The sequence below is a fragment of the Suricata suricatta genome, chromosome 1, assembly GCF_006229205.1.
Source record: "Suricata suricatta isolate VVHF042 chromosome 1, meerkat_22Aug2017_6uvM2_HiC, whole genome shotgun sequence".
Classification (NCBI taxonomy): Eukaryota; Metazoa; Chordata; class Mammalia; order Carnivora; family Herpestidae; genus Suricata; species Suricata suricatta.
Genome location: NC_043700.1, coordinates 141,500,671 through 141,528,283, shown reverse-complemented (window position 1 = coordinate 141,528,283; position 27,613 = coordinate 141,500,671). Strand labels below are relative to the sequence as shown.

Sequence of the window (27,613 nt, the reverse complement as noted above, 5' to 3'; positions counted from 1 at the left end):
TAGTATTTTAAAGGAAATATTAAAGAATCAGATTCTGGAGCTTTTGTTTTAGCACAATTTGTGAGAAAGATCTCTTCATGAGCTCTGGCTTCTCTTTCTCTTCCTATTCTTTCAACATTAGTAGCCTTAATCTTAACCTTAAGACTCAAATAGGGCTCAACTGCTCTGAAATCCTGTGTAAAATAACATTATCTGTGCATTTGGGAGGTAACAAAGAAGGCTTTTATTATATTCTCAAAGAAATTTGTGATACAAAAAGACATTACTAACTACTTACTATTCCACTCACTGCATTTCAGTGTTCTGTATGTCATTATTTTTCAACTATTTAGCAGTAAACACCACTCTGATTATGATTTCATTTAGGCTGTACCCTTTCTGAATGCAGAGACACTGGTGTAGTGATAATATTAAAAATAATGATGAGAATGCAAAGAAAAGCAGGTAATTTGAGCACCTAGTATGAGTTGTCTATTAAATCCACATGTAATTTTCAAAACAATCCTAGGAAATTTAATTTTTATCATACATATTAGAAAACTGAAACTTTAAGAAAGCAATTTACTTAAGATTTTATAGCTAATAAGTGTAACTAGAATCTGAACCCCAAAAGTCTAACTTACCAGTAGGTTATAATATCTACAAAGATTCTATTTTTTTTTCAAATTATGAAACAAACATTCAAATCTGGGGAATTTTTGGATGCCCTAGGATAAAGACAATAGCTTAAATCTGAATCTCTAAAAACAGATATGTATCCAAAAGAAGAGAAATAAAGCAGTGGCAGGGTTTCAATAATACTATAAAACAGAATATTATAAACTTCAAATTACCTGTAAATAGAAAAATAAGTACCAAACTCCAACAAAACTACTTCTACATGTCATATTGCTATAAGCCTGCACAGAGAGCAGGAAGTGTGTAACCACAGAAAAGAGAATGAAAGGCCTTAAGAGTGACAAAGCACAGTCAAATCATCTGAGAGAACAGAAGCCCCAAAACTAAGTGCAAAAAGTACTGAACACATATGTAATCTGGCAGATCTCAGCACTGGCTATGGTGAAAGAACGTCAGTGGGAGGGAATGAGGTAAATAGAGGGTGACACTCTTTGACGCAGTAGGCTAAAATACGGAGAGAGGAAGTTAATGGTTTGGCAGAAATCAAAGAGATCTATAAGACATCAATACCTAACCACCAAAATCAAACAAACAAACCCAATCCCTTCTTTAACCGAAAGGGATTAAAGAAACCCCTTTCTAGTATTCTAACAAGGGGTTTTAGAAGTACAAATCTGAAAAAGCACCCAACACTCTTATCCTGCTCCCAAAATAGACAGAAAAAGTATTTTACTATAAAAAAGTAATGTAAGAAGGAAACAGAAAATGAGATCAAAACATTTCAGCTAATGAAAAGTTCTCCTCCAAAGTAATTATAAGACAGAGAAAATCTGACTGAATTATGTCCTTAAAGAACACGTGGGAGATGTGGAAAAACAAACACAAAAACAACCTCACCTCCAATCAGAAATTCAGTAACTAAGTACCAAAAGAATCATTCCACCACCAATCCTTTCCTCCCAAAAGAAAGAAATTAAAAGAAAATTTGAATCTATGTATCAAAATGGGCTCATAGTATGGGAAAAAAGGACTGAACAATCAATTCTGAGACACAATTTAAAACTGTTACACTTTACAGATGAAAAATATACAAAACCACAAGGCAAAAAGGTCAGACTACTTATAAGAGTAAAAAATTAAGCTAGCATCATTATTCCTCAATAGTAAGATACAAAAGCAAGGTACCACTGACAGAAAGTAATGCCTAGAATGTTATATTCAGCCAAGTTGTCTTTCAAGTCTGGAGGCTACCAGAAATATTTAAAACATTCAAGAACTAGAAAAAATTTAATTCTGAGCTCCTTCATAGAAATATACTAGAGACCAAACTTGATTTCAAGAATTACCATTGAGCTACAATAATCCAAATAGGATGTTGCTAGCATAAAACAATGGAAGACAGAAACAATCAGTGGAAGATAACACTGAGTTCAGAAACAGCCCTACACATATGTGGTCAGTAAGTTACTGACAAAAAATGCCCAGAATATAGAATAAGGAAAGAAATATCTTTTCAACAAATGGACTAGAATTACTGGAATTCTATAAAACAAAAAATCAACTTGATCTTTACATGGCAAAGTATGAGAAAATGAACTCACAAAAGTACAGAACTGTGCCCAATGAATTAAAAATGTTGTGTACACTTAACCTACACTTGTATACTTTGCACGACATACAAAAAAGAGGTCACAAAACTATTAAAAATTCTGGAAGAAAACAAAGGACAGAAGCTGGATTTAAAAAAGGTATTAAACACATACAAAAAATTGATACATTGAAGTTTTCAAAATTAAAAGTGTCTGCTCTTTAAAGACACTATAATAAAATGAAAAGATAAGCCACTGACTAGAATATTTGTAAAACATGTATCCTATAAAGGACTGATATCCAGAATATATGAAGAGCCCTTTCAATCAATGAGAAAACAACCTACTTAATTAAAAAAACAAAGATTTAAAAGGACAGTTTATCAAAGAAGAGATATGAGTGGCAAATAAGCACATGAAAAGATACCAAATCCATAGCTATCAATGAAAGGGAAATTAAACCCAAAACAAGGTATCAATGCATACACTTTAAAATGGCTAAAGTCAAACAAACAGATAATACACCATTATGAAGAGAATAAAGAGAAACTCAAACTCCCATTCGTTTCTGGTGGGAATGTAAAATGGTATAGTTTGCATTTGCAATTTGGCAGTTCCTTATAAAACTAAACGTATCTATCATTTGTCTCTAATAAACTTCTAGGTATTTATCCAAGAAAAATGAAAACATATGTCCACACCAAAATCTGTATGCATATGTTTGTAAGAGCTTCATTCATGATTGCCCACATCGGAAACCCAAATGTCCATCAGCTGGTACAGAAAAAAAGCAAACTGTGGTATACCTAGCCAATAAACTATTAAACCAATAAATAGGAATGAACATGGAACATGGAGTAAACTCAAATTCATTATATTTAGTAAAAGACTCCAGACTCAAAAGGCTACATATTGCATGATTCCATTTACATGACATTCTTAAAAAAAGGAAAAAATAGGTGATCATAAAGAGGCATGAGGAAATTTTTTGGCTTTATGGAAATGTTTCATATTTTGATTGTGGTGGTGGATATATGACTATACACTTTAACTGTGTACAGCTGAACTGTGTACATAATTTTTATAACTGTACATATAAAAACCTGAAATTTTCTATATCTAAGTTTTATCTCAATAAATCTAATGAATCCCTAATCACATCATTACTTTTAATCACAGACATCATCAATATATTTCTAACTTTTCACACTTTTCTGTAACCACTAAATATGCATACATGAACGGTCTTTAACTTGTGGTTAATGACTCACTATATTCTGTACATTTATTATTTCCTTCTTTAACTTAATCACATAAAATGAGATCATATTATTTTTAATCACTGATGTTAAGACTTTACATTTCCCTCCTCATTTTTATACCATAATAACAAAAACAGTAAAATTTTCAACAAATTGTACAAATACTGCTACTTTGATATCTGCTAAAATGAAACTACTGGCCAGTAGGCACTGGAACCATAACATGAAAAAATCATTTCCTAGGGGATATGTTCAAACATGATATGCAAAATGCAATTAGAGATATGAATATGTAATGGATAAAAGATGATTTATAGGAAAACTTACAACTATCTAGGGAGTTTCAGTGGGTTGGGTTAAACGAATAAATCAGAAGAGATAATACAAATACTAAAAACACAGCAGCAGCAGAAAATAGTAATTACTATATGCCACATACTCTTCTATCATTTAATGTACACAATAACACTGAGGTGGGATAACCCTATTTTATAGATTTACAAACTAAAGCAGAACAAATTTAAGTAACTTGCCTACTGTCACAGAGTCAATAAGCAGCAAAGCTAGGATCTGAAAGGTAAGAGAATATTGATATATAGAAAGTTCATGTTACACCGTTTTTGATGGCCATAACTTTGACTACTCACCTTCTCTTCCAGGATTTCACTTATAGACGTTGCTAGTTTCAAGAGCTCCTCTGAGTCTTGCTGGCACCTAGGATTCAACACGAAGCACCCACTTTCAATATTCTCAATTGCTATAAACAGTAAGTCATATTCAAAACTAAAATTTAATAAGTCTGTAAGAAAAAAAGTGGAATTTTGCCAGCAGGTAGCATGAAGTGCTTCCCTGACTTGAAGGTAACGGACTCATAAATACATTAATTAAAAATCATGTTTACCTAAGGATAGTATATAAATAGGATTAATAGTTTTAAATAGACAAGGCAAATACTTTTTGCAATAGTACTTCTGACTTAAGAGACTAGAAAGTAAAAAATTACATAATGGATTCATAGTTCATTAATTCTTAGATTTTTTTCTTTTAAGAAGTTTAAAAAGTAGCTTTTGAAGACTTCAAAATAGAAAAATTCTTACTGAGCATAATTCCATTTTTAGGAATTGATCTCTCCACTCCCACCAGAAAAAAGGTCAGAAGGTTTTAATAAATATCTATAGAGTTTGGTGTATCTAGTAGGGTTGCAACTATGAGGGGCTTTAGTTACTCCAATAAACTTCATTTTAGTTTCTAAGCTGAAACATTTAACTTAAATGTTTTAAATTAGATTTTCCCAAATACTGCTTTTATAATAAGGAAAAAAAGTTACTTCAAACAAAGAACATTACCCAATATTTGGCTTGCGGCTATAGGTCTCCTGGAACTGGTCCAAGGCAAGCATAGCTGTGTGAATCTGTAAAGGTGCCTATTTAGAACATTAAAATTGGTCAACAGTTATTGAGTGCATAATATGCCAGACAGGCATTGCGCTAACACTTGAAAAGTATTATTTAATTCTTATAATAAATTAATTAGCTTAATACTATTATCTGTACTTAACAATGAGGAAGCTGAGGCTTAGAGATGTTAAACAATTTGACTTCAAGGCCATAAAGCTATATTTAAGCAACAGATCCAAGTTTCAATCTCTGCTGGTATAACCAGTTTTTAGTAGGTTATCCATATGAAGGTCAGAGTAAAATCAACTAAACAACACCAAGAAAACATTTGTATAAGATCAAGATCATCTAATCCTTAATCTTGATAAATCTGGAAACTGTTAATACTATTCTTTCCTTATCACAAATGCATTCACTGCTACAAAGTAATATTCAGTGATTTAAACAAAAGAATTCATGCTTCCAAGGGTTTTTAGGAAGAAACATGTATTATATAAAACTCTACATGGTTCCGAAAATCTTTTACTAAGGTCACTTTGCATAAATTATTGAAATAGTTTTTCAATGATCAAAGCTAACCTATCGTTATAAAAGTAAAACGTTTTTCTATTATTAAAATTTTTCCATGACGTAAATTTGTTTTTAATCCTTGGGAATTAACTCAAGATATATGAATGCAACCTTTATTAAAAAAAACCTGACAGAAAGGTACCAAAAATCCCCATTCCCACTCTGTTGCACCTCTCAAACCTACAAAATGATTGTTTACCTCAGGTTTGCCAAAATCCACAATAAGGCACTTTGGATGTTTTATCTGCCTCTCCAAAGGTTCCTTAATAGAAACAAAAAGTATTACTTGAAAAATAAAAACTATTACTGCAAGCAAGTGATTACTTGACAAAAAATATAGAGCACTAAAAACAATGCATCTCTCCCAAGGTCTGAAATAAATAAGGTTGAGCTAATCTGATTTAAATAGAAATATAAAAGAGCTACCATTCCCCATCACCTATTGTCTTATTGCTCCACTTAATTTTTTAATGTTAAATGCAATTAGACAACCTGCTATACACAGTAAATTAGGAAATTGGTGAAAACACCTGCATACTCGAAAAAAAATCCTGTTTTAATAAAAAAGCTACCATCTTTTCCTGATATCAAATTATCAAGATTTTGTTATACCTGACAAGACTTGAATAAATACTCAATGTTGAAATTTTCTGTGTGGAACAAAGAACACACAAAGGCCAAAAATGGCCGCTAGCCAACCAACCAACCCCTCAAAACACCCGCTCGATCCGAAATTTACTTGAGGCATAAACCTGAGCATATTTAAAAACTGGGGACAGTAGCCAAGAGGAAATAATTCAGGGGCAGATCTAACCAGTATTTTAATTTGTTTTTTTATTCATTGTTTGGCTTGGACAAAGCCTTGTAGAGGACTATGGTTAATAATTGTTTGGAGGTCCGCCTGGGTGGCTCAGGCGGTTAAGCGTCTGACTTTGGCTCAGGTCATGATTTCATGGTTCGTGGGTTCAAGCCCCGCATCACATCGGGCTCTGTGCTGACAGCTAGCTCAGAGACTGGAGCCTGTCTTCAGATTTGTGTCTCCCTCTCTCTCTGACCCTCCCCTGTTCATGCTGTCTCTCTCTCTCTAAAATAAATAAAAACAGTAAAAACATTTAAAAAAATTGTTCTGGAAAAGAAGAGGCAATCAAGTTAAACCCTGAGAACTTGCAAGAAAAAACAGAGATGTAGTTGACAGCTTATACTGAGAAGTTGCCTGCTGTTTTAAGCAGCAAGATACTACTTAGTTTCCTGATACAGAGTTAACTTCTACATTCTCTTTATTTAGATACTTATATTCTCCTTTCAATGCCAGTTTATAGGACTTATTTTACATTTCCACCATTACACTCTTTCTTGAGATTAAAAAAAGCTGAAATTTAAAAACCGAAGCTGACAATATCAATAAATATTTCTTTTACTTTTAAAATGGAGTAACTGATTTATAAAATAAAACATATACTGTTTCAGTGCTTGATAAATGTTTCATTTACATACTAACTTTATCTTTTGTCTTAGGGAGTAAGAAGTGTGATCAACTCTGATGATTCACAAAAGTGTAGTTCCTCTGAGGTAACAACATATATACTTCAATTATATTCATTGGTATTCTAGCTAAATTTTTGTTGTTAATATCAGTTTATTTCCTTAAATTGATTGCACTTCCCTCAAAATGGATACAAATTCAAAATAAAAATCTGTTAGCCCTTAAATTAACTGTTTGGTTAACTGAGTAGTTATTACTTTTTTCTCTTCTGCCATTCTTCTGCAAAGAAATATATTTTAAGCAAAAAAAAAATACTTACAAAGCAAAATATTTTAGGAGTCTTAACTTGGACGGCTATGCCTCCATGTAAATAGGCATCCAGTTCTGTAGTATCACCAATGCTAAAAGAAAATGGTGATACCACTAAAAGAAAAATAAGAAAACTATATTATAAGGTATCATATTAATTACATGCAATTAATACTAAATATAGTGTGGTACTGGTTAATGAATAGGCAGACAAAAGGACCACTCTGTATGTAGCCTCAAGATTCTGAACTATCACAACCCCCCATTGCATAGACCCTAAAGTAACAAATGATAATCCTAAATGATTAGTTAATTTTTACAAACACAGATACGAACTCTTTAATATCAATGATGTAACCTGTATTTTACATATTGATACAGTAAGGGAAACAAAATCTAGTAATTTTGTAATCAAAAATACTTAACCAATTATAGATCCAAAGTTATTTCACTAAGAAGAGTTCATAATAGGGACTGACTTTTTCTCTAAGGATCCATTTTACAGTCATTACAAGGAAAAAAAAGGAATACATTTACTACTCTACACACTAATCACATAATTAGACTTTCAAATGTCACAAAGATAAACTGGAATCTTAGCTAACAAGTGTAAACATGCCATTTTTGAGTTAGTTACAGGATGTCTAGCAATGTCTTTGATGCTTTCAAACATGGCTGGAGAAAAATCACAAATTAAGCAGGCTAACACTGCCACAAATTCAGTATCTTCAACTTTAAATGGGCACTGAATGAAATCTGATAATCTATTTTTTTAAATGTTTAACTCTCCTTAAATCTATGACATTGCCACCTTTACTCTTCCTTGGGCAATGATCTCATCTTAGTCTACTAAAACAAAAAACAAAAAAACACTGCAACTTCCTTCAACTTTTTGCCAGCAAATTCACAAACTTGCCTGCAATAACATCCAATGATTCCTTTTATCCAAGCCACTAACAAAAACATGTCTCCACCTGAATACTTCTTTGCCACCTCACTAAATGAACCTAAACTGTATTCAACATCATCTCCTCAAAACCTGAACTCTCTAAGTGAATAAATAAATTGCCCATGTTGGATTCTTTGTTTACCTATGATATGAGATTATCAAATTTCCTCTTAAATGTCTTAAGACTTTTGCTATCTCAACTCCCACTGCCAGTCCTGCCTATTCTTTTAGTTCCTTGGACTATTTGCCTCTTATTGTTTGTTGGTCTCTGCATAAAATATTCTTTTCATCATTTTCCTAAGCCAAAGCAATCTTCAAATTTTAATCAAGATACTTGTCCCCACTACTGCTGTACCAAAACCGGGTGATTTCCTTGCCATGTTGAGAGTTTCCAGAAACGCTTCAACTCTCTACACTCTTTATATCACTGCTTAATGTTAACACATCCTCACTTGGATTGAATGTTTTGAGGCCAAGAATTAGATCATGTCTGTCTGAGTTGATGTAGTGTTCTCAACATTGTGTATACTTCTATTAATGTGTTGAATAACGAATAACTATAAATTGATTAATAAAACACAGGAACTTACCAGTTATTTGTTGTGTTGATCCATTTAAGCCTGTCATTCCATTAATTTCTCGAAATGTTAAAAACTGTCCTGTCTCAAGTTTGTGAGGATGATTTTCAAGGCAGGTGACAATGCCAGGATTAGCCTAAATAAGAGTATTCTACTAAAAGAAAGTTCATGTATTCCTTTTTTGCACAAATATCAAATCTCACACAAAAGGGACCACATTATTATAAAATTCTCAAAACAATCAAAATACCAAGTCATTCCTTCTCTTCCTTAGTAAAACCAAACCTTTTAAGAATTATTGCAATATAATGATCAACTTATTATTTTATTATGAATATTTAAAATATAATTTCTGTTTGGGGGAGATAAGAGAGTCTACATGGAAGTTCAAATATTCCATAGATACAGATTCTTTTGACTTATAAAAAACATTCAAAGTTATGAAATATAAGTTTTAAAGTCACGTTATAAAAAAAAATCTGTGTGCCTAAGAGTCTAACTTTGAAGATCAAAGAAATGCAAGAAAGGACAGAGATTTAAATTATTTTATCTTATTTTATTTTTAGAGAGACAAAGAGAGAGCAAGCAAGCACGCTCAAGTGAGTGAGGGGGCAGAGGGAGAGAGAGAATCTCAAGCAATCTCCATGCTCAGCGCGGATCCCACAACTGTGAGATCATGACCTGAGCCAATATTAAGTGTTGTATTCTCAACTGACAGAGCCACCCAGGTATTACAAGGATAGAGATTTAAAGCCAGAAAACTGGTAATTTAAAGTCTGCTGCCCAACATGTTAAAGGAAAGAAAACACTGTGTAGCTCAGCTTACCAGGACAAACATAGGAAGAAATTAGACTATATCACCAAAGAGGATGGATAAGTCGAAATTTCCTTAACTGCATATAATCAACACACTGGTTGGGTAAGGCAGTAATAATTTAGTGTACATAAAACCAAAGAATTATCATTGTTTCTTTCTTAATTGTGAGATTTAAAAAATTCTACCATGGCTTAATGATTTGAGTAGAATTAGGATCACAAACAAGTATATAAAATTAACATAATGTGGGTTTACTAATGTCTCATGAAAAATAAAATTCATAAGGACTTTGTTACAAAAGGGAAATATTTTTGCAGATAAGTTAAATGGGAACATTTATGGTACTTTCTAATTCTTTGTGGATAACCTTCATACTTCCTGCACTATTTAATAGAAGAAAATACCAATGCAATACAAGAATCCAAATATCTCCTGGAGCCTATTCTAACTGTGTGATTATTTGCAGGGACAAACTAGAAACAACCACAAAGATTAAAGACTGAATAATAAATCATTCTATAACTATAGAGACACAGAATGATTTTTTAAATGCATCTCTTGGGGCACCTGGGTGGCTCAGTCAGTTAAGCGTCCGACCTTGGTTCAGGTCATGATCTAATGGTTCGTGGGTTCAAGCCCCATGTCAGGCTCTGTGCTGATAGCTAGTACAGGGCCTAGAGCCTGCTTCAGATTGTGTGTCTCCCTCTGTCTCTGACCCTCCCCTGCTCGCACAGTCTCTCTCAAAAATAAATTAAAAAGCATAAAAAAAAATTTAAATGCATCTCTTAAAAAGGAATGAAAAGGTAACATTACACTAAGTTTAAAAATCAAGTATAAAGATAGAAACACAAATATTATCATTCCCTTACATTTGGTTTCTTTTGAGCTTTAATGTAAACTGATTAGAAAGAATGCAAATAAAAGTAATGATTTAGACTAAAAAACTAGGAAAATTGGATTACAATGATATTTCCAATTCTTTTAAGGAATAAAAAACTTAAGCTTATGTGAAGAGAACGTGGTTAGAAATTTCAGACTTTATGATATAAAGGGTAATTAATTCTAATACTTTTTTCCTCCTCCAAAAGTTTTAGATACGTGTCTATAGTGACCTAAGTGCATCCTCCCACAGCCATGTGTTGGGCCAGGTGACTTTGGATATACTTAGTACATCTATGATCTGACACAATAAACACAATTCAGTAAACACTGAATCGCACTTCATGTCCAATAGAACACGACAGGAACAAACAAAATTAAAATTTATGACAAGCAAATGTTGATCTATTGATTATTAAATAATGTTAGAAGGAATTCAGATATTCTTAATATTCTAACTTAAATTTAGTTTTAATATAATGGGAACAAGAAATTAACAAAATATTCCCTCATGAATTACCTTAAATAATTATAAAATAAAAGAATAATATTGCATATTGCAGTATTTTGCTCATGTCACTTTTAAACAATGATTTACATCAGGGCGCCTGTGTGGCTCAGTCAATTAAGCATCTTGACTTCGGCTCAGGTCACGATCTCGCGGTTTGTTAGTTAGAGCCCTGCATCGGGATCTATGCTGACAGCTCAGAGCTTGGAGCCTGTTTCAGATTCTGTGTCTCCCCCTCTCTCTGCCCCTCCCCCACTCACGTTCTGTCTCTCCCACTCTCAAAAATAATAAACATCAAAAAAATTTAAAAAACAAATAAAAAATAAAAAAATATATTCACATCAACCTTAAAAAATCAATCATGTACATATACAATAATATACATATACAACCATACTTGCGTTATATTTGAAATGAAAATTTCTTTTGGTTCTTCTCCTGTTGTATCTGAAACTTCAAACTCATCACCAAAATCACAAAACAACCGTGACCAAATTCCATGTACATCTGCACTGATAAACTGTGAAATGATAAAAATAAGTTCAAGCTTATCTATTTATATAAAGGAAAAAACCCACGTCAACTATTTGAAGTCCCTTCATGACGTTATTTATAATTAAGTTATCCTTTGGAATACATAAAGGGAATCACATTATTTGTCTGTGAAGTGGTTCAAGAATCAAGGACTGGTATTTGAGATTGGGTATCTAGTGGTGTAAAATTAAAAAACACCAGCACATCATCATTATACATTCTATGACTTTTTAATAAAAATTGTTTCCTTGCCTTAAAACTCATGCACAGTATATAAGAAACCGGTATCTTTCGATAACAGCCAAATTATGAAAAGAGCCCAAATGTCCATTAACTGATAAATGGATAAAGGTGTGATGTGTGTGTATATACACACACACACTGGAATATTACCCGGTGATCAAAAATAATAAAATCTTGCCATTTGTAACATTGTGGATGGAACTACCATGTACTATGCTAAGCAAAGTAAGTCAGTTAGAGACAAATATATTATTTCACTCATGTGGAATTTAAGAAAGCAGATGAACATAGTGGAAGGGAAAGGAAAATAAGAAAAACAGGGAGGGAGGCATATCATAAGAGACTTAAATATACAGAACTAAGGGTTGCTAAATGGGTGACTGGCATTAAGGAGGGCACTTGTGATAAGCACTGGGTGTTATACATAAGTGATGAATCACTAAATTCTACTCCTGAAACCATTACTGCACTATATGTTAACTAACTTGGATTTAAATAAAAAAATATAAAGTAAATTGTACCTGCAAGTATTTGAGATTTGCATGCTGTATTTTGTTTTTATTAAATTGCATGCTGTATTTTGTTTTACTAATTGAAAAAACATAATAGACAACTGGACATAAATATAACCCTAATGTCATAAAAAAATTAAAAAGGTACACATATGTACTTATAGGATTATAGAGAATATATACAGCACAATGTTAATAGCTGTTATATCTGGTGATGGGCTTAAAGGGTAAACTTTCCATTATACTTTCTTACATTGCCTAAATTTTCTCAGTGAATATATATTATTTTTATACTCAGATGAAAACTAAGTAGTATTAAAATATTTGGAGTTGTATAATCCACTATCTAAGAATTAGAAACTGGTAAGCTCTGGTTGAACAACAACCAAAAACCTTCAATTAGGTTTTGCAGGCACACCTTAAAGATATTGCAGGTTCAGTTCTACGTCACTTCAATAAAACAAATATTGTTATGAGAGAGAGAGAAAGAAAAAAACTAATCTTGGTTCAACAGTTTTAGCAGTGAATTTTTACTTTTCATTTGAGAAATAAGGAGTGTGCATTCACTGTAACAGAGTCAATGGAAAAGAGAACAGAGCCAAAAGCTGAAAATGGAGGCAACAAACAAAAAGGGCTGAGGAACTGAGAGTATACATCAAAGTCAAGAAAGGTAAAAATCAGATTCTTTTTTTATGTTTATTTGGAGGGGGGCAGAGAGAGAGGGAGACAGAGGATCTGAAGCAAGCACTGGGCTCAAACTCATGAACTGTGAGCCAAAGTCAAAGGCTTAACCAACTGAGCCACCCACATGCCCCTAAAGTGATACTTTATTAAACAAAAGGTAATAATTAATATTAGATATAAAAATGTAGCCCATTAAAATATTTATACTACCCATTACATGAAGTAATGAGAGAGCTAATAGAAGACTACCTCTTACTGGATCATGTACTGCCTTTACTATCGAAATAGGTATACAGCATTTTTTATGATATAAAAATGAATAGAAATTTAGAATTCTTTTTAAGTTTAAAAGCTGCAAACTTGAGGACAATTTCTTTTCAAAACAACTTTCAAATAGGATTACATATACCAATAACATAAACAAAGATTTTAGTTCATAACTTAGTATAATTATTTTGTAAAACTTCTGTGCCCTATTTTAACTTTGCTATTTGATGTCTTATTCATCTGTTTAAATTGTGAACCATAGCACAAATGTACAGAGTGTAAATATACTATGTAAGTACCACAATCCAAAAATTTTTAGCACAACTATTTAATAGAGTATGATAGTTGGCTTATTGCCTATCTTAAAAAAATAGTTTTTTCCTTTTATCAAAGGAACAAATAACCCCACAATGGAGTTGGAGTTAATGGTGTGTATGTAACTGCACAGGATAATTTATGATTTTTCTGATCTATTACTAGGATGATTTTTCTGATCTATTACAGGATAATTTATGATTTTTCTGATCTATTACTAGTCTTCAAAATGTCACCATGACTCAGTTACTCTGGAAAAAAATCTAGGAGTAATTCTTGATCATTCTTTCCCTCAAAACTCATATTCATCCATTCCTAAGTTGTAAGTCATTTTTTAGAAGATATCTCAAATTCATAACTTCCCAAAATTTTTATCTCTACCTCTCTTGAATCACCAGCATCTCACACCTGGATTACTGCATTATCCTCCAACTGGCCTAGCTGCCTCTACTCTACTCTTATTAACTCAATGGCTTTCTTTCTATTTGGCTTTGTGACTTCTTTATGTTCTTCTTCCTTTTTTAAAATATTTATTTTGAGAGAGAGAGAGAGAGGAGAGACAGAGAGAGAGACAGAGCACGCACATACACATGTACATGTACATGCATGGGAGGAGTAGGAGTAGAGAGGAAAAAAAAGAATCCCAAGCAGGCTCCATGCTCAGAATGGAGCCTGATATGGGGTTCAATGTCATAACTGTGATATCATTACCTGAACCAAAATCAAGAGTTGGACTCTTAACCACCTGAGCCATCCATGCACCCTGATTCCTTCACATTCTTAAAAAGTATTAAGGACCAAAAGAGCTTCTGCTTATCTGGGTTATACCTATTGGTATTTGCTGTGTTAGAAATTAAAATGGAGAAACATTTAAAATTTAAGAATACACACATGCATTTCATTAGCTATCAGAACAATAATATCTATTCCACATCATCTAGACTCTGGAAACTCCAGTGTACCCCCTAAAATAATAAGAGTGAAAAAACATTTTAGTAATGCTAGGAAAATAGTTTGACTTTGCAGATCCCTTTAAAAGATCTCAAGAATATTCAGTACCCTTCGTCCATACTTGAAAACTACTGCTTTGGACTATTTTCCATACAGCACATCCAGAGTGATCTTTTAAAAATATAAATCAGATCAGGGGTTCCTGGATGGCTCAGTCGGTTGAGCATCTAACTTCTGATTTCAGCTCAGGTCATGATCTCATGGCTGTGCGACGGAGCCCCACATGGGGCTCTGCACTGAGCATAAAGCCTGCTTAAGATTCTCTGATTTTCTCTCTCTCTCCCCGTCCCTCCCTGGTTGATTGTGTGATCTTTCTCTCTCCCTTCTTGTCCAAAAAAAAAATTATATATATGTGTGTGTGTGTGTGTGTGTGCGCGCGTGCACATGCCTATATATATAATATATAAATATATATGTGTAGATATATACTATATACATAATATGTATAAATATATAGTATATATAAATCAGGTCAAAATTCATGGGCTTAAAACTCAGCCATCCTCAAAGTTATGTACATTATGGCCCTCCTTTTCTCTGCACATAATCCTCTGGTAACTTTTACTCATACTACTTTCTCCTCTTTACCCAAACTCCATTCTGTTCTTGCTTGCTTCTTGCTGTTTGTAAACACACCAAGTGCATTTCTTTTTTACACTTTCCAGTCTTTACACTTGCTGTTCTTCATACTTTGAATGCTCTTCCCCACAACTTACCATAGCTCACTCTTCCTCATTATTCAGGGTTCTATTTAAACATTATCTCCTCAGAAGGGAGTTCCCTGACCTTCAATTTAATAGAACCAGCACTGGTCCCCCTCCCAACATCTTGTAGATATTATACTCTTTACCTACCTATTTTTCTTTCTTTTCTTTGTTTATTATTTTATTTAATTTTTTAAATTTATATCCAAGTTAGTTAGCAAATAGTGCAGCAATGATTTCAGGAGTACATTCCTTAATGCCCCTTACCCATTTAGCCCATCCCCCCTCCCACAACCCCGCTCCAGTAACCCGCTGTTTGTTCTCCATATTTAAGAGTCTCTTATGTTTTGTCTCCCTCCCTGTTTTTATATTATTTTTGCTTCCCTTTATGTTCATCTGTTTTGTATCTTAAAGTCCTCATATGAGTGAAGTTATATGATATTTGTCTTTCTCTGATTAATTTTGCTTAGCATAATACCCTCTAGTTCCATCCACGTAGTTGCAAATGGCAAGATTTCCTTTCTTTTGATTGCCAAGTAATACTCCATTGTGTATAACACATCTTCCTTATCCATTCACCCATCGATGGACATTTGGGCTCTTTCCATACTTTGGTTATTGTTGACAGTGCTGCTATAAACACTGGGGTGCGTGTATACCTTTGAAACCTAGCTATTTTTATTGGACTTGACTATGTTATATATTTGCTTATAATTAAACGTCTTCCTTACCGGATGGTAATTTTCATGAGTAGGAAAATTTGTATGTTCTATTCACTAATGTATTCCTAGTGCCTAGAATTGTATTTGTAGTAGATGCTCAATGAATATTTGTTGTTAAGAACCAATGAACCTCTTGAAAACCACCATTACACCATATTTAAAGTTAGATGATAAATTCATTATCTGCTATCCTTACCATTTCTTGTCTTGATTCTTCCTCAGTTTTGGATTTGCTATAAGCCAAATTTAGATCTTGGTTTTAAAAATAAGAAATGAATAAATGCCAAAATTGAAGAGAAAAATATTACTGTGTCCTCATGTAAATAAGAACTTCCTATACAACCCACTGAAAAGCTACAAATTCTAATAGTGAAAGTGTTCTTTCTTTGCTTAACTACATATCATTTTTAAGTGATACTATTACCTTAATTGGAGGGCACTGAGAATGGCAAAAGTTGTTGATCTTCTTCTGCAACGGAAGTTTGATCTCAGTCAATACTACACACTGTTAAGAAAAATATAAGAAATTAAATTCTAGAAAACAAACAATTAGTTTGATAAAATACACTCCTAAGTCAGCAGCATTTCACGGTTTGCATTATGCTAAAAGCACATTGTTTTCCTTGTAAAAACAAATACTATCCCAGTGTTTCATTCTAAGGTTAAAACCTTCAGTTATGAAATAGCAAAAGTAAAAATAACATATACAGAGGAAAACCTGCTCATGCTAAATTCATTTACCATCATAGTATTTGCATAAGAAGCAAACCTTAATATCCTATGTGGTATTTATGTACTCCAAATGGCTGGAGATTGTTTTATCTGTTATTGCCATGGGAATACTAGCGTAGTCCTCAGAATATTGATTAAATACTAGTTTAAATGAGTAAAGATTATATTTTTAAAGAGATACACTAGTTGGCTTAGCTTTTACTTCAGATATTCAACAGATTCACAATATAACAACCTCTGCTTTATGACAATGTCATTAATGAAGCTACCAAGTTCTGTTATTTAAAATATCAAATTATAATTTTCAATGCTTAATTTTTATCATCACCCTGTAAGATAAGTAGAGTGCTTTTATAATCAGATTTTAACATAAGTAACTTAGACTCGTAAAGGTCAAAAACTTTCCTAAGGTCATTCATCCTTCTATCAAGTAGCAAAGGTAGAACTAGACTCCTAGTCTAGAGTTTTCCTTGCTGTAGTTTCCATGAATTGGGTAATTTATTTTCACTACAGATATCCAGTTGTGGACTTATCCTTATTTATCTAGTACAGACTATGGAGTGCTTCCTGCAAGGAGATTTATTTCTCCTCCATGGGTCTCTTACATTTTATACATGTTTCAACTGAGTATGCCATGAATCCAAGGCTCTTAAGTATTCTTGGGCCATTTCTCAGGATTATATTTGCTTTGTGCAAGCTGGAGGAATGAGGTAATGTTTCCCTCTGGGAACAAAAAGCAACCCTGTTAATTGGTTGCTATAAAATCACGGGTTTCCCAAGTTCAGTGTTCCTCTTATCAAAAGAAGCCTATTACATGTGCAGGCATCCACTGAGTCATCTACACTACACTAGTGGGTTTTGGGGTAAGGCAAGAGGAAATAAGGCAAATATAATACTCATACTTCTTACCATACTCAGATAAATTAAGTCTCTGGCTCAGGAATCTCATGTTTTCTACTTTCAGCAACCATAAAACAGTAACAAGCTTAGTAAGTTTATAAACACAGTAAAACCACATCTTAGACTCAGCATACACTGAATCTAATTTGTGTTTCATCAATGCTGGAAAATTCTCAGCCATAATTTTTTTTTGAATACTGCCCTTTCCTAATGCTCTCCTTTCAGAAATTTAATCTCATGAACTGAACCTTTTCATTCAAGCTCTTATTTCTTTTAATTTTTCTTTAGATTTCTATGGGTTGCAGTCTCTTTTGAGACTGTATTTTCATTTCTAAAAGTTCTATTGGTTCATTATTACATCTGCCTGATTGTATTTATTTCCATATTGTATATTTAATTCCTTTAAGATTTAGTCAATTTGAACATCTATATTTTTTAGTTCCTGTCTGATAATTCTTTTATCTGAAACTTCTGGAGGTTAATTCTATTGTTTGTTATATCTGTTGACTCTTGATAACATTGAGTTACCTGTCTTGTTATTTTGTACTATGAACTCATCTTCAAAGGGGCTCCAGTAGTTGAACATAGTTGAACATTTGTTTAGTTTTCTTTCTGTCTGGCATTCCAGAATATCAGCAGTAGTTTAGTACTACTTCTTATGTTTTAAGTTCCCAGCCTGGCAAATTTTAGATTACAGAAAATTATAAAGTTTATTTCCAAACCTGGGTGAGAACAGGTATATAGTTGTGAAATTCCCAGAGAAGATCATTATTTTTTCATCCAGAGCTCAAGAAAAAACAGGCAATCTTCTTGTTCTGATGGGCACGGACTGTTCTCATCCACCTTTTGCTGAGGGTGTAGTTCTCTGAGGCTCTAACTTTATAAAGAGGCGTAGGTCTCAATTCCATTTCTCTATCTCTTGTAAACCTACTTCGTATCTTCTGTTTCTGTGTTACCACTAATTTCCAAGAAATGGGGTTACTGAAATCAGAAACCCCTATCTGAAAGTGACCACAGTGAATAAATAGTTCACTGGTCTTCTTTTTCCAACTATTTATTTTTGGCCTCTGAGCATTTTATTTAGGGTTCAGATACTCACTGATAAAAAGTCTATCAGAGGCACCTGGGTGGCTCAGTCAGTTAAGCATCTGACTTCAGCTCACGTCATTATCTCAGGGCTCATGGGTTTGAGCCCCATGTCTGGCTCTGTGCTGACAGCTCAGAGCCTGGAGCCTGCTTTAAGATTCCCTCTCTCTCTGCCTCTCCTCTGTTCACCTTCTGTTTCTGTCTCTTTCTCTCTCTCAAAAATAAAGAAACATTAAAATATGAAAAAATTTAAAAGAAATCTATCAAAAATCAAATCAGTAATCAAAAAACTCCCAGAAAAGAAAGGCCAGGATTAGATGGATTCACAGGCAAAGTCTACCAAATAATTAAAGAGTTGATACAAAAAAAATAATTAGGAAAAAAAAAAAAGAAAAGTTAATACCTATTTTTGTTAAACTATTCCAAAAAAATAGAAGAGGAAGGAAAACTCAAATTCATTCTATGAGACCAGCATCACTCTTGATACGAAAACCAGACAAAAACACTACCAAAAAAAAAAAAAAAAGACAAAACTATAGTCCAACAACTGAGGAACACAGAGGCAAAAATCCTTAAAATATTATAAGCAAACTAAATTCAACAATACATTAAAAAACCCATCCTTCCATTATAAGTAGGATTTATTCTAGGGAAGTGACAGTGGGATTCAATATTTGTAAATCGGTGAAAATGACCTATCATACAACAAAAAGGCAGTCAAACTGGTAAGGAAGAGGTAAAGCAGTTTATCTGCAGATGACATGAAACTATACACAGAAAACCCTAAAGACTCCACCAAAAAAGTATTAGAACTGATATATGAATTCATTAAAATTACAGGTTATAAAATACACAGAAATCTTTTTACACATCAATATAAAGCAGAAAGAAAAATTGTAAGAAAGCAGTCCCATTTACAATTGCACCAAAAATAGTGAATTTTCTAAAAATGAAATTAACCAAGGAGGTAAAATACCTTTACTCTGAAAACTCTGAAACAAATTGATTTAAGAAATTAAAGACACACTACAACAAATGAAAAGATATTCCATGCTCATGCTTTGGAAGAATTAATATTGCTAAAAAGTCTATACTATCAAAAGCAATCTAGAGATTCAATGCAATCCCTATCAAAATATCAATAGCATTTTTCACAGAATTACAACAAATAATATGAAAATTTGTATATAACCACAAAAACTTCAAATAGCAAAAGCAATCTTGAGAAAGAAGAACAAGGCTGGAGAGATCACAATCTCAGATTTCAAGATATTCTATAAAGCTGTAGCAGTCAAAACAGTATGGAGACACATAAATCAATGAAACAGAATAGAAATCCCAAAAATAAACCTGTGCTTATATGGCCAATTCATCTACAACAAAGGAGGCAAGAATGTATAGCAGGGAAAAGATAGTTTTCCACAAATGGTGCTGGGAAAACTGGACAGCTCCATGTGAAAGAATCAAACTGGACCACTTTCTTACATCAAATACAAAAGTAAACTCAAAACGGATAAAGATCTAAATGTGGACCTGAAACCATGAAAATCCTAGAACACAGGCAGTAATCACTTTGATAGTGACCATAGCAACATTTTTCTAGATATATCACCTTGGTTGGGCAAGGGAAACAAAAGCAAAAAGAAACTACTGAGACCATACCAAATAAAAAGTTTTTGAACAGTGAAGGTAACTATCAAAAAAAAGAAAAACCAATCTACTAAATGGGAAAAGATATTTGCAAATGATGTATCTGATAAGGTGTTCACATGCAAAGTATATAAAGAATTTATACAGTGCAACATCAAAATCCCAAAGAATCTGATCAAAAACTAAGCAGAGGACCTGAATAGACATTTTGCAAAGACATACAGATGGCCAACAGACACATGAAGATGCTCAATATTATTCAACATCAGGGAAGTGCAAATGAAAATCACAATGAGGTATCTCATCACATTTGTCAAAAATGGCTAGAATCGGGGCACCTGGGGTGGGTCAGTCAGTTAAGGGTCCAACTTAGACTCAGGTCATCATCTAAAGGTTTGTGAGTTTGAGGCCCGTGTCGGGCTCTGTGCTGACAACTCGGAGCCTGGAGCCTGCTTTGGATTCTATGTCTCCATCTCTCTCTGCCCTCCTCCATTTATGCTCTGTATCTCTCTCTCAAAAGTAAACATAAAAAAAAAAGGCTAGAATCAACAAAAATATCCAGTGTTGCCAAGGATGTGGAGAAAAAGGAAACCTCTTGCACTGTTGGTGGGAATGCAAATTGGTGCAGCCACTTTAGAAAACAGTATGGATGTTTCTCAAAAATTGAAAATAGCAAGACCCTATGATCCAATAATCCCACTACTGAGTATTTGCCTAAAGAAAACAAAAATGCTAGTCTGAAATAAATATATGAATTCCTATGTTTACTGAAGCATTATTTACAATACCCAAGATATGGAACAACCCAATTGTCCATCAACATATAAATGGATAAAGAAGATGTGGTATTTTTATATAGTGGAATATTACTCATATGTACAAAATAAGATCTTGCCATTTGCCAACAACATAGATGGACCTACATAGGATTATGCTAAATGAAAGAAGTCAAAGAAAAACACTATATGATTTTACTTGCCGTTGGAATATAAAAACAAATGAATGAAGAAACAAACAAAAAAAACAGACTTCTAAATAGGAAGAACAAAATGGTGGTTGCCAGAGGGGAGATGGGTAGAGGGACTGGTGAAATAGGTAAAGAGGATTAAGAGGTACAAACTTTCAGCTACAAAATAAGTAAGTCACAAAGAAGACAGAGGTACAGCATTGGGAATATAGTCAATAATATTTTAATAACATTGTTTGGTGATAGATGGTGACTACACTTATCATGGTGAATACTGAGTAATGCACAGAACTGCTGAATCATTATGCTGTATACTTGAAACTAATATAACACTGTATGTTAATTTTTATTTAATAAAAAATAAAAGGAAGTCTATTAAACAAATCTATTATAGGAACCCTATTACATATCTTTGTAGAAGATGGATTTCAAGTTATCTAGTCCAGAACAGAAGTCTACACTGGTTTTTAAACTGTTGTGACATTATAACAATAAATATACCTTTTGGTCATCATCCAAGGTTCAGGCACATAGCTCCTAAAACTCTTCCAATTTCCTATAGAAGAACTACAGTTACATTTTTCATTAGTATTTAGTTTTATCCCAGATCCTGAAACAGCTCCAGAGTGATAAAGCTGAAATGATATCTTTTGTTATTCCTAACAAGCTCCTTTCACCCGCATCTGAGTTTAGATTAATGAAATAACTCTGAGGCCCCCTAAGAATGGGAGCTGATTGCCCGGGGAACCAACCTTGTGATGTGTGGGTGAGAACTTTCAGCCCTATCTCTCAGACCTCCAGAGAGGAGAAAGAGAGAGGGACTAGAGATTGACTTAATCACTAAAGGTCAAGCATTTAATCATTCATACTTCCATAATGAAGCATTCATGAAAATCTCTAACTACGAGCTCAGAGAGCTTCCAGATTCATGCCAGGAACGTGGCATACTTGGAAAGAACATGGAAGCTCAGTGTCCCTTCCTCCATACCTTGCCTTATGCATTTCTTCCAACAGACTGTTCATTCCTTCGTTACAGCTTTTATAATAAACCGGTAAGCTAATAAGTAAACTGTCTTCCTTTATTCTGTAAGCCACTCTGGCAAAGTAATTGGACCGTAGGAGATGGACATGGAAACCTCTAATTTATAGCCAGCCCTCAGCAGCACAGGTAACAACCTGGATTTGTGACTGATGTCAGCAGACAGAGAAGGGCTCTTGTGGGAATGAATCCTTAACTTGTGGGATCTGAAGTTATCTTCTCCAGATAGTGTCAAAACTGAATTGAACAGCTGGACACTGAAGGTGTACAGGGAGTTGGACTGCTTGGTTTGGGGGGAAAAACCCACACATATATGGTTACACAGTGTCAAACGTACTGAGTAGAGGTGAAACACAGGAGTGTTTTTCCTTAGACAAAGGGCAACATCGTAATTTAATCACAGAAAATCAGGGTTAACCTAGTCACTTTTGAAACATCTAAGATGCTAGGAATTGTTTTTAAAGTTTATTGATTTATTTTGAGAGAGAAAGAGAGAGAATGAGCAGGGAGGAAGAGAGTCATAAAGAGAGGATTCCAAGCAGGCTCTATGCTGTCAGCATAGAGCTTGATGCAGGCCTTGATACTATGAATCATGGGATCATGACCTGAGCCGAAATCAAGAGTCATATGCTTAACCGACTAAGTCACCCAAGCAGCCCCACCTTTTCCTTTTTTAAAAAAAAAGTTTATTTATTTTGAGAGAGAGAGAATTGTTGTTAACTAAAGTTAACCTTAAAGTAGAATGAATGCTGATCCACATGTTTTACTCCTGCCATTGGATTATATACATCATCCTTTGCCCATGGCCTTAGAAATAGCAGAGTGTCCTTTCCTGCTCCACTTTGGGCTTGACCATGTGACTTGCTTGACTAATCAAATATAAATGGAAGTAACATGAATGGAAGCTTGAAATGTGCTTGGATAGTTGGACTTGCCCCTTTAGATTTCTTTTATGGGCATGACACCATGTCCTAGGTAGCTTCCTGGTCCCAGAAGAGAGGCATATGGAGCAAAACCCAGGCTCTGCAGTTCAAGTTCAGCCTAGAACAGCTGAACTCCAAATGACATGCAGATGGAGGATAAAGAAATAAATACTTGTTGCTACAAACCATTGAGTTTTGGGTATATGCAGATAACTGTGAAAGCAGCTGACTCATATAATGGCTTGTCAGTAGTTCGCAGGCCCTTTCCCTAAAATGGAGCATTTGAAAAGTACTGTAAAGGAAGTCTTTTAACCTAAAATTTTTGCTCTGTGAAGCAAACTTTATTTAATTAGTTATACTACAATAATACTTAATAGTTTGCCTTGTAATGTGTCAATAATAAGCCATATAAAATAGAGTACCAACCTGGTATTTATCTAAGAAGGAAAGATCTGTGTTTTCATTTAGAGGAACAGAAGATGCTGTGACATGAACGTATGGATTGAGTTCTGCAATATGTTGAAGAACAGCTTCAGCCCTAAAAAAAAAAAAAAAAAAAAGAAAAGAAAAAAACAAGACTTGTACTACTCTTTCTTTCAATATATCCAATTCTTCATACTTGGACACTTCAACAACAACAGAGAAACCTGAATGTTAGAAAATTTCAGGGAATCTCAACAAACTGTAGAGGAAGAAAGAAGCTAAGACTTATTTATCTTTACAGACAACTAAACACTCTTGATATGTAGCATGCTGTCACATTCCACAGTAAAGCCATACAATCTCAAAGTGTACCTGGTTCCAACCTCTTTAAGTCTTTTAATAATTTAGCAACATAAAGACCTTTAACAATCCTAAAATTCACTTCTAGGTAGCAATGTGAATGTATTAAAATTTTCATAACTCTAAATAACTGAGTATATGTTAATATTTGTTTATCTAAGGTGATGTGAACTTATGGTGACGAGTCAAACTACTATGAATGAGTTAGTGTTTTAGGCACAGAAAATATTCTACATAATTGTAAGAGAAAAAAATGATAAAACAAAATATCTTATCTTTACCTGTTTCTCATATTAACAACATCATCTTCACAGAGAAAGAAGTTGGTTCCTAGATCCCATGGTTGGCATTTTTCTGTATCATGAATGGTAAGTGCCTTTGAAAAAGAAAAAAAAAAAATCTCTGTGAAAGTCAGAATTACACATGGTTGTTCGCTATTTCCAATTTCATTTACATTGCATCGGAAGTATTATCCAGTGTAACTGGACAATAGAAAGTAATTAGAAGTTTAAGAATTGAAAAGGATCTAAACTTGGATTCATTCACAGATGATATGATCATATACATCTGGAAACCCAGGAAAATTAATGGAAAAACTACTTTAAACCATATGAGAATTTTAATTTAGGAAAGTAGCATGTTATATTAATCAAAATACAATAATCAAGAAAATTCACATAAGCAAACATTTCCAAATGCTCTATATTCTATGTAAGAAATAGAGAAAAGATTTTCAACTTATATTAGAGGACACATCCTACAGAAAAAGGGGCAAAGCATATGAACATGGAGTTTATGAAAAAAGAAATGCATACAGCCCTTTAAAATATTTAAGCCTGTTCAACTTTGCTCAAGAATGAAATATCTTTTCTCATTCATCAGAATGGCATCAATACAAAAGTTTTACAACATACATTACTGGAGAGAGACGTGAATCAGGCATTCTCATATGTTACTAGTGGGAATGTAAAGTTGCATAACCTCAATGGAAAAGAAGGTGGAAATTTCTAGTAAAATAATGCGTGCCCATATTCTTTGACACAACAATTCCACATGTAAGGATCTATCATAAGGGCACACTGGGAAAGATTAAAAAAGATCTATGTACAAGAGTATCAACTGCAGCATTATTTGTAATAGAAAAAGACTGAAAATAATTAAAATGTCTACCAGTAAGGAATTGGGTATAACAATATATGATACATCCATGCAATGTATACCCATACAGCTATTAAAAAAAGTGAAAACATATATATTTATTATTAGGGAGTAATCCCTAGGATACGTTAAGTCATAAAGAGTAAGGTGGAAGAAAGTATGGCACTTTATTTAAGAAAAGCTGGTGGGGGTAAATTTGTATATACACATATATACAGATTTATAGATTTATATGCATGTTATTTGCTTATTTTTCAAAACATGAAAAAAAGGGAAAGGGAATAAAGAGAAGGTAGCCTTATCTGAACAAACCTTGCTTTATAAATTCTACTTTTTAAAAAAAAATTATTTATATTTTGGGGGAGAGAGACAGAGTGTAAGTGGGGAAGGGACAAAGAGAGAGAGAAACACAAAATCCGAAGCAGGCTCCAGGCTCTGAGCTGTCAGCCCAGAGCCCGTGAACTGTGAGATCATAACCTGAGTTGAAGTTGGATGCTTAATTGACTGAGCCACCCAGGCACCCCAAGAATTGTCTTTCTAAATTATTCCAGTTAATAAATCAAAAAGAACGAACTAGAATATCATTATCCCTAATAAAATGATAAATCTAATTAATGTTCATTATTATCAGTAATAATCACAAGGACAACAGATCATGATTTCCTCTTGAGAAAAACATAAAATCATCTGTGAAGCAATAGTGCTGAACAATCAAATCTGAATCTGAATCTCTGGACAGAACTATCAGTTTACAGGAAATACAAGGGTAGAGGTACATGTGATAAATGATCTGTTGTTATTTACAAGTACATTGTAAGGGCAAAAAATATTAGGAAAGAGAACTGTATAGATTAAAAGAAATCGAGTTCAGTATATGAACTTTACTTGGATTCTCGTAAGACATTTGGAAAAATGTTAACTTTAACTAGATATTTGATGACTGATATAAGCAGGCTTGTAAGATGGCTCTAATGATTCCCAGTTCCTGGTACTCTGGCCTTTGTGTAATTCCTTTTCCATACATTTGTAAACTAGTGAAACTATTTGCTTTTAGCAAATAAGCATAGATAATGAAATGCCAATTCTGAGATTAGGCTGCAAAAGACTGATTTGTTTTGCTAGTACACTTCCTTTCTAGTCATCTTGTTAGCTTACTCTGATGAAGCAACCTGCCATACAGTGAGCTGCCTTGTGGAGGATTACATGTCAAGGAACTGAGGGTGATCTCCAACCAAGCGCCAGCAGGGAACCGAGATGGGAATGTGAAGCAGATCGACTTTGCCACTGAATCCTGTCAATCATGCGAGTGCGCCCGGGAAGCAGATTCTTCCCCTAGCCTGGAGAGGACTGCAGCCCTGCCTATATCATGATTAGAGCCTCATGAAAGACCCTCAAAAGGAGGAACCAAGTTGCACCCAGTTCTTGACCTGACCCTGAGATAAGAGTTGTGAAGTTGCCAAGTTTTGGGGTAATTTGTTTTCAGCAACAGATAACTAAGATAATGATATTAAGTAAATGGTTACATTTTTTAGGTGCAAAAATGGTATGGTGGTTATGCTTTCAAAAGGCACCCTTGTCTTTTAGAAATATATACTAAAGAATTTAAAAATGATATAATATGATGTCTGAATTTTATATCAAAATAATTTGGTGGCTGGAGAACAGCGAGGAACGGAAAGGAGCTACATGGAACAAATCTGTCTACGAGCCCGTAATTGCAGCAACATGATGGATACATGGGGTTTTGTTAAAACTACTCTATTTTTGGGCTGCCTGGGTGGCTCAGTCCCTTAAGCATCTGACTCCTGTTTTTGGCTCCAGTCATGATCTCACCATTTATGAGTTGGCTCTGTGCTGACAGTGCAGAGCCTGCTTGGGATTCTCTCTCTCTCCCCTTTCCTTGCTCATGCTCTCTCTCTCAAAAAATAAATAAACTTAAAAAAAAACCAGCTATTCCATTTTCATAGAATTTTGAAATTTTCTATAATAGTTTTTTTTAAAAGAGGAAAACACAGCATTAAAACAATTTTACTACTGGGGCACCTGGGTGGCTTAGTCAATTCAGTGACCTAATCATGGAGTCTGCTTTGGATTCTCTCTCTCTCTCTCTCTCTCTCTCTCTCTGCTGGTTGCTTACGGTCTCTCTCAAAATAAATAAACTTAAAAGTTTTAATACTAAATAAAAATGCAATACCTAAATGTAAATAATATTACCACTACTGAGAGTGGAAAAAAATCACAACAATTATTCTAACCAAGGCCACTTACCTTAATTCCTGCAAGAACAAGATTCTTTGCTATAAAGGGAAAAAAATAATAGCTTAATATTAGGAATGTAATTTAGATAGTCTTCATGGAGCTTGGGCACATTCTGACTGGATAATTTTAACTCTTTTACTACCAAAGAAGTTTAAGTTCTTTAGA

At 33.8% G+C, this 27,613-nt stretch overlaps 1 protein-coding gene across 1 annotated transcript in view; it reads right to left on the bottom strand.

Moving 5' to 3' along the window:
- UBA6 (ubiquitin like modifier activating enzyme 6) overlaps window positions 1–27,613 on the bottom strand; it is a 74,432-nt gene that overhangs the window by 32,557 nt on the left and 14,262 nt on the right. Inside the window, exons 4-13 of the mRNA XM_029945248.1 lie at window positions 27,458–27,486; window positions 24,313–24,407; window positions 23,675–23,786; window positions 16,376–16,456; window positions 11,357–11,479; window positions 8,768–8,891; window positions 7,239–7,342; window positions 5,636–5,698; window positions 4,816–4,892; window positions 4,117–4,183 (exon numbers count right to left, since the gene is read on the bottom strand). Of these exons, the coding sequence (XP_029801108.1) occupies window positions 4,117–4,183; window positions 4,816–4,892; window positions 5,636–5,698; window positions 7,239–7,342; window positions 8,768–8,891; window positions 11,357–11,479; window positions 16,376–16,456; window positions 23,675–23,786; window positions 24,313–24,407; window positions 27,458–27,486 (875 nt within the window). The remainder of the gene's footprint in view (window positions 1–4,116; window positions 4,184–4,815; window positions 4,893–5,635; window positions 5,699–7,238; window positions 7,343–8,767; window positions 8,892–11,356; window positions 11,480–16,375; window positions 16,457–23,674; window positions 23,787–24,312; window positions 24,408–27,457; window positions 27,487–27,613) is intronic.